This window comes from Daldinia decipiens, assembly GCF_022478715.1.
Source record: "Daldinia decipiens strain CBS 113046 unplaced genomic scaffold F4813scaffold_5, whole genome shotgun sequence".
In the NCBI taxonomy this organism is placed as follows: Eukaryota; Fungi; Ascomycota; class Sordariomycetes; order Xylariales; family Hypoxylaceae; genus Daldinia; species Daldinia decipiens.
In genome coordinates, this window is record NW_026054548.1 from 1,098,013 (window position 1) to 1,105,536 (window position 7,524).

Genomic DNA, 7,524 nt, shown 5'->3' on the forward strand with positions numbered 1-7,524 from the left:
CCCCTTTGGCTGTACGTCCGTTGCTCATCTCCCCCAATGACGATCATAGACTCCCTATAGCTGCCAACAATCCCAACAGTAGTGTCCAACCGGATAGGTGCCAAGACATCCCATCCACATGGCGTAGGTCTGCCAATAGTCGGTGTTGGGGGTCTGCAATTACTGCTTGTCTTACTGGGTTTTCAGACAAAAAACTCCCAAAGCCAAGTAGCTAAGGTGGGTTCCTCTTCCCATTGGTATTTCGTGAAATACTCACTGTCCGAGTCTACCCCGAGTCTTTTGGCACGCTTTGCAGAGCGTCCACTCGAAGCCGACATGTTTCCGAAAGGCTCCCATTCATCCATCTCAGGGGTTAGCCTAGTGCTTGGCCGGTCTCCTCCATCATTGTCCGTGAATGCGTCGAGGGCCTTGTCTTGCTCCTCCAATGTGCTAGCCGTTCTTTTGCTAGAACATGGCGTTGGGCTTGCGGAGCGAAAGCCTGGAGGTGATGCAGAGCCAGACGCGGTAGACTGACTAGCTGGACGGTCGGCCATCTTGTAGAATTCAGCGGCGAGAAACCGCCGTACCGGATCATTGTCTACGCAGCGTATACGTTGCGGGCGATTGCCATGGCTAACGAAGTCATCCTCCTCCTCGTCATTATCTTCTCCTTTGCGACGAGAAGACCGCCGAGTGGGCGTGCCCCATGCCGAGATGCGGTGATCTGGTGGATCCCACGTCACGTAGATGTTTTCCATGAGGTCTTGTATCTTCATGGCATCTCTAGCGGCAGCGGAGCTCTTGTGATTCGAAGTTGGTGAATCGAATGGCGACGGGGAGCAGGGTCTTGGAGGCCGGAGCCGACGTCCACCATTGAGCTCATGCGCAATTGCAGAAGTAAGGCCTCGTTGTTGACCTGCGCGAGCCGGGAGAGTATCCAGCTCGGAGTCCGAGGAGGGACCCGAAGAAGGAGTCCTACGTGCGGAGAACATGATGGTAAATGTTGTAGCACGCTAGAGGTTGATAGAGATGAGTTGATGTTGGTGTTTGATGACTGATCTGCTTAAGTGGTAAGACAGATGAGGCAAAGATGAAGACTGAGAAGGTGATGGTGTTGTAGAAGAAAAATTCAAGAGAAACTTCACCGGGGGGGAGGCTAGATATTTATATAAAACTAGGAGGTCTGTACAAGGAGAGGTACAAACCATATGTGACGTACCAGCGAGTATATACAACAGGTACCAACATAGCAAGGAGGTCGGGCAGTTTATAAAGTATAGTTGCAAACTCGTTGCAATAAGCTTAAGTGGTCCGTTCACAAGAGAGATACAACGATGCATTGGTAATATACGCGGTCTGTCCGTTAGAAAGGCGCAAACATACGTGTAGGGTTGGCAACATCCTAATATCAGGATGTGCCGTACCTGAGTATGTATATTGTATGTACCTTGGTATATACTTATAGTATAGGTGGATGTTACGAAAGACTATACATATGATGTTGGCAACATGTTGCCCTGTTGGTTGTTTGTCTGTCTGTCTGTCTGTCTGTCTGTGCATAGTTAGCACGGATCTATACCGACGATACCTTCGTCTCTCCAACCAATACTTACTCGCTTTGTACCAGGGAACGACCCATAGATAGTAGTCTTCCGAGCATAATCCACGCCGCCTTGTTCCATCTAGTAAACCTCCTGATATCCCCCTTAGTATTTTCCTTGGTACATCCACACACAAGTCATCCCCGGCAGTCCGCCATTATAAGGACACCAATTGTTTGTCTCCAAGTTCGAAAGATCCAAGTCGTGCACTTCTGTAGAGGTTGCGTAGGTAAAGGAAGGGCGCTCCTATAGTCGTTAGTATGTATAACAGAAACTAAGATCTAGATGAGTGACTTGCCCTATTTAGCGCCGTAGCGCAGGTGGACTCGATGATAAGCTTGTAGGTGACGAGCATATATGGTGTCAACTTGTCTGTGACTAGGAACTGGATGACCGGTACCCCCCCTATCGGCTTTGGAGGCTGAAGGATGTCTTTTTGTACGTCTTTTCGAAGAGGTTGTCCTGCGCAAGAGCTGAGCGCCCCTAGGGCTATTGCGCCTACGAGGAGTAGTAGTAGGGATAGAGCCTCTATACTTCAGATTATAGAATTGCCTTGCTAAGGACTTTCGGGCTGCATCCTTCTTTAAGATTTCCTTAGCTGTGTGGTCGGAGGTCGGTTTTGGACGAGACTGTTGTTTTCGACTGCGCCGAGGACAAGGTGATGCTGGTGCTAAAGGACGGAGAAGTGGCGTAATACTATGTAGGTTGGTAGGCGTTATCTTCTGCTGCTGCTGCTGTTTGAGACGCCTCCGGCAAGTAGAATTGCTTTCAGAGTCGGAGGTGGGCAAGTAGAATGGGGATGGCTCTCTAAACTGATTGTTGGAGCTGGGCGTCAGTAGCCCCTTGAAGTAGTGCTTTAGTATGGAACGACTGGTGGGTGACACTGGCTCCAGATTTCCATGGCTAAGTATTCTATTCAAGGTGCTAAGATAGAAGGCACGAAATCGGGGTGTCTGGGTCGGGATGTCAGACGGGCTCTGGGGCTGGGGAGAAGGAGTTCGTGGTGCGCGAGACATGATGATGGATGATTGTAGTATATCGCATGTCAATAAAGTGTAAGTCGGTACGCGATTTGGTGTTTCCCCTGTTGCGAGAAAAAGAGTCGATCGAGATGAAATTTGTTTTAGATGGAAGATATTTGTGGTGAGATGAAGAGACTCACGACAAGAGCATTTCAAGGCGAAATGACAGACATCTCTAGTAGCTCAGAAGGTCTGTGCAAAAAAGGTACAAACTAAATAGAACAGACCAACAATTATACGGCAGGAAGGCGCAAGAAATAACCCCCCAATAAAAAAACACCCTCAGGTAGCAATATACAGGCAAAATATAAAAGGAGAAACCAGCAGGGGTGGTTTGTATACAAGGTAAAACCCCGAGTATGGGATGAGTATTATCTTCCGAGCTGAGGACTAACGAGTACTCGTACTATTACTTGTACTATACTCGAGTAGAGCAGGAGTGAGGTTAGGACCTAGGTTCGTAGTAAAAGTCAATTGGCTTTGTTAGGTCTGTGGTATGAGTCTTGGAGTAGCAATAGGGTTTTGCCAATATCAAAGCCATGCCCGCGATTTGATTTGCACAGTTGAATCTGCATAGTTGATAAGAGGTAGCAATGGCTCTTCTCCCCTTGCTAGATGTCCCTATCTCACATTTGACCTATTTGGTCCCTCTCCCTCGTCATCGTTGCAATCTGTCTCCTCCTATTCGTTTTCGAATGTATCAATCTCGATCATGTTCTTCTCTGCTAGGCAATGTGCACAACTGAAGTCTTCTAGAGATTTCCTTTTGCAATTGTCGCATACAATATAGCCAAACTAGAGATTTTGATGTTGTTGTAGGAGAGGGAGTTCTCGGTGCGAAAGACATGAGCGCGAGAAGCTTTTGTGCGTGTAAATTAAGCGAAGATAATTCTATGTCGGAGCTGATGTGCTAATAACGGAAGTTGAAGAAAATCTGTAACCTAGTAGGATGGATATGAAGATAGCTGCGAGGATGGCTGTGATTGAGAAGTTTGCGAGTTTGTAGAAGAGGGAATTAGAATTTAGATTCGGCAACTATACAACTCACAAGCAATGACCAAGAAAGATATTCACAAGTTTAGAAAATACGGGGCTGAATACGAACGAGTGCGAATAGTTGAAGAAGATGAAATAGGCTACGGTGCGTGGGTTGGGTTAAAAAAAAAGGATCGTGGCCTATGGTAAGAGGAGGGGTGTTTAGTCGTTGGGACCTAACCTGACTTACGGCGGGAAGGTACTTGACAATATACGGCGCTGGCATCCAACGACATGTACGCTATCGTGCATCTCTGGCGTCGCTCGTCGACCACCCCCGTATCTACCCCTCGACCATTCACCAGCCCCGTTCATTGACACAGAACCCCCGAGCTAGTTTCTCCCAGTGAATCAAGTGGCCTCTCTGTCGACGGACCCAGCCGGCATACATGATCCAGCTGATTAGCACGGACACCAGGCTCGCCAATGCCAGCCACCTATACTGCTCCGTACGGGGAAAGGCTATGGCCGCACCGGCGCCGAGGAGCTCGAATATATTTATGATCGAGTTCTCCGTGCCCGCAAAACTTGACCGTTGGTGTCCCGGGACAAGTGTCTGCGTCAATTGCTGGGTAGTAAGGTCGAAGACCCATACACCGAGCCGCGAGAACGCCAGGAACGAGAATAAGACGACGCTCCAACCCGCATTGGGTGGAACATTTTCGTTGATAACCCTCCGGATAATAGCAAATAGGTTTTCTGCCTCGTCTTGCTGTGCCGATATTGCCCATAGAGCTAGAACAACCGGTACCTTTGTAGTTCGTAAGTATTCGTACGTAAGAATTCGGTACAACTAATTGTATGGGACTGATAACGTACGGTATTTATTATTTGCCAACTTATACCCCAGAGCCCAAACCGCTGCAATCCTATCATGGTTTGGATATCCCGGTTTCCCTCCTGATCACTAGCGATCAACCGAACCCCTGACTCGTCATCTTCGTCCATGGGCGACGTCGAAGCGTGGTGATGCGTCTTCCCCATGTAATCGATACCTCGGGGAGTAATAACCGTGCTGCTTATCTCGAATACGGAACCAATAGCCCTGGCAAGTGTAATTATATTAAGCGAGTAACCTATATTGATTAGATAGGTGATGAATGTAGCTCTCCAGGTCAGCATGTTAAAATGTAGAAGTGCTAATGCGACAGACGGGACCCAGACGGAGGTGCTGAAGTACATCTCGAAGCCGTGAAAGTACTGCCGAGTCCTTGATATCCACGATCTTGACGTTTCTTGAGTTGCCGTGCCCGGCTGCGAGGTAGGTATTGCACGTGGTGCTTGTAGCAAGGGGCTGCTATTCCACACTCGCTTCGCAGAGAAGACTTCGATTGGGATGCTAATAAGACTAGTAAGTCCCGTGAATACCACTCCTAACCGAATCGACCCGAGGACTGAGATGACGGTTGAAATTAATATAGGTGAGATTAGTTTGCAGACGAGATCAATCCTCCTCATAACAGCATTTAGGTGAGTAAGGTCATAGGGGTTACCAGCAGGAGCAGCAACGGTGACGACCCAATCTCGCTCTATCGAGATGAGATTGCCGAACGCACTTAAACGCTCGATAATACCGAACGTCACCGCGATGGCGAAGCCCATACCCTTGAGGATAGCGTTTTCAGGTAACACAAAGGTTGCTTGGCGTCCTACCAGATCCTCCTGGCTCAATATCAAGATCCAGAAAAAGGAGCCGAGAATAACTGAGCCGCGATTACAAACGATAGTTGAGAGCAACGTGCGGAGCCTGCTGGGAGACTTCTGGACCCATTGCCCGACCGAGCTGGAGAACAGGATCATGGCAAAGTATACTATGATCATGCTGCAAGCCCGTGTTAACAACAAGCTTAGAATATGTTTAGTTAACATAGGGTAGTCGGGGAGACTTGCCGTAACGCAGCCGCCACAAGGGTATCAGGATATGCGGCTGCCGTGAAGAGGATCTATCGACGTGGTGAGCCGGTATGAACTTGATTCGTTCATCAAACCGCTTCTTCCGGGAGACGTACTGCCGCGAACTCATAACCGCGAGCGTTCCAAGTCGAGAAAGCATGGCTGACATATAGATTCAAGGCTTGTGCTCGGGTGAGGCCGGTCGGAGTGATACCGCCATCTCCGCCGTCACGAGAGCCATCGTCAAGTAGCTCGAAACTACTTTCGCTCTCGGCATCACTTTCCATTTTATACTATTTTGTAAGTTGTAAGTTGTGATAGGGGGTATAATTCGACTTGAATACCCAATGGAAGAAGCGGACCACGACTGCGTAGTATACTGCTAAGTATTATAATAAGCCATGCTCGGTAAAAACAGCTGCTATATATGCTGTGTTTTTGGGTTACAATGAATTGGCCAATCGGTGAGTCAGGCCGACAAGTTGTCGAATGATGTTGTATTATTGGCGAATGCCATAATGTATGTAGGCCTATGATGTTTATTTCCTTATTTCCTTATTTCCTTATTTCTTTATTTCCTTAGCGGGGTTCCGACCGGGATGGCGGCCGGTCGCCGGAGCTTTCTCATTCATGTATTGTGTAACTGCCTATTGACATCATAATTGATTGGTAGACGACTTTGATAGATAAAGTGGTATAAGTCGGAAGAAAATAAAAATAAAACTATCCAAATAATAAAGAATAACCTTAATTTATAAAAGGCCTGTCGTTATTTGACTGTTAGTAGGACTTACATCACAAAGCTCACACATCAAACTACAGCTCACACATCAAACTACTCAAACAAGCAAATCTAATTTAGCAAAAACCAACTTGCTTGTGCAAGCCGTATCTTGTTCATTTCCTCGTTAAGTATCTGGAAAACCTCTCTAAAATTATATCTTATAGAGCGACAGTTGCAAAACTCCCAATAAACTCATCCCGAGGCGCCCAGTAAACCCCATCCCCGACCGACCCCCGTGTGCTCCGCGATTGTGATATCTCTTCAAGTGCTGTGTGCTGTGTGTCGTGTCCCGTAACCATGGGGAAACGTCCTCAGTCAATAAGTCCCGTCCCATCACATCGTGCATGACCTATGCAAGTCATCTGCGAAACTCCTCCAGGGGTCCTTATTTTCAATATAATTAAGCGCGTCTCATCTGGCCGTCAAGGTCTATAGTAAAAGTTTGTTTGAAAGAAACAAGCTTGAATACTGTTCCCTCCGCGTGGAGGCAGCTGTTTGAAGCTCATGTTTAGAAGTGTAAGGATCCCATTCGCTCTTCAACGCCGCCCCAGTAGACGATGGGTCTGGGCTCGAGCATGTTCAACTCGGGCCCAGAGCTGCGCTTCTCTTCTTCTAGGTCGGCAATCGACGGCTGTCTAAATAACACAGCATTGATCGTGCTCACAGGCGATGAAGAGCTCGAGCTGTATGACTGGTATGAGCTTGTTGAGCTAGTGGATGCCGTAGATGAGCGGCGGAAAGATGTGCGAATCCCGTTAGGGGTGAATCGAGATCGGATGGTCTGGAATCGCGAATGCATCTTGACGGTGTTTTGTTCTAGTTTGATAACTGGGATTTGAATAGGTTGAAGCGGGCTCGGGTGTATTCCTTAAGACTTGGCTTGGTGATTAAAAGTGCGTAAAAAAAGAGGCACAGCCTGTGAGTTTGAAAGAATGCAAAGCGAACGAAGGTTTCAAAGCTGGCTTTGGTTGAAAAAAAAAAAGATAGGACGATCTATTCCGGAGAGATTCGTGAATAGAACAAACAAGCAATACTTGTTAGGCGACTGGGTCCTAGGTGAGGAGTGATGGAAGAAACAGACACTACAGAGGAGTCTGGAGGAAGAAGGAACACAGATGAGATACGGCCCGGCGTAGTTTTAAGTAGTAGGAGCGCGGGAGGATCTACACCAAGTCTCCAACCTTAAACTAAGGGTTGTAGGGTTGTAGGG

The 7,524-nt window shown here is 47.7% G+C and overlaps 4 protein-coding genes across 4 annotated transcripts; all 4 read right to left on the reverse strand.

Annotated features, from left to right (window-relative positions):
- Positions 1-182: 182 nt before the first annotated feature.
- Positions 183-971, reverse strand: F4813DRAFT_386408 (uncharacterized protein; the record flags this gene model as incomplete). Its single annotated transcript, XM_049246409.1, has 1 exon — positions 183-971. One exon carries the CDS (start codon positions 969-971, stop codon positions 183-185), a length of 789 nt encoding a protein of 262 aa, XP_049102965.1.
- A 762-nt stretch (positions 972-1,733) lies between these two features.
- On the reverse strand, positions 1,734-3,265 carry F4813DRAFT_272244 (uncharacterized protein). Its single transcript, XM_049240381.1, has 2 exons — positions 1,879-3,265; positions 1,734-1,826 (listed from the first exon to the last, which is right to left on the reverse strand). The coding sequence occupies exon 1, from the start codon at positions 2,594-2,596 to the stop codon at positions 1,880-1,882; it is 717 nt and encodes a 238-aa protein (XP_049102966.1). The 5' UTR covers positions 2,597-3,265; the 3' UTR covers positions 1,734-1,826; position 1,879.
- On the reverse strand, positions 3,266-6,018 carry F4813DRAFT_272260 (Ferroporti-1). Its single transcript, XM_049240382.1, has 2 exons — positions 4,457-6,018; positions 3,266-4,388 (listed from the first exon to the last, which is right to left on the reverse strand). Exons 1-2 carry the CDS (start codon positions 5,504-5,506, stop codon positions 3,936-3,938), a joined length of 1,503 nt encoding a protein of 500 aa, XP_049102967.1. The 5' UTR covers positions 5,507-6,018; the 3' UTR covers positions 3,266-3,935.
- A 723-nt stretch (positions 6,019-6,741) lies between these two features.
- Positions 6,742-7,282, reverse strand: F4813DRAFT_272271 (uncharacterized protein). Its single transcript, XM_049240383.1, has one exon. It carries the CDS (start codon positions 7,111-7,113, stop codon positions 6,823-6,825), a length of 291 nt encoding a protein of 96 aa, XP_049102968.1. The 5' UTR covers positions 7,114-7,282; the 3' UTR covers positions 6,742-6,822.
- Positions 7,283-7,524: the final 242 nt, after the last annotated feature.

Coding starts and splice junctions, on each gene's coding strand:
- F4813DRAFT_272244 (XM_049240381.1), bottom strand. CDS start 2,596: ATGTCTCGCGCACCACGAACTCCTTCTCCCCAGCCCCAGAGCCCGTCT.
- F4813DRAFT_272260 (XM_049240382.1), bottom strand. CDS start 5,506: ATGTTAACTAAACATATTCTAAGCTTGTTGTTAACACGGGCTTGCAGC. Junction 4,389..4,456: donor GTTGGCAAATAATAAATACC/GTACGTTATCAG, acceptor CGAACTACAAAG/GTACCGGTTGTTCTAGCTCT.
- F4813DRAFT_272271 (XM_049240383.1), bottom strand. CDS start 7,113: ATGCATTCGCGATTCCAGACCATCCGATCTCGATTCACCCCTAACGGG.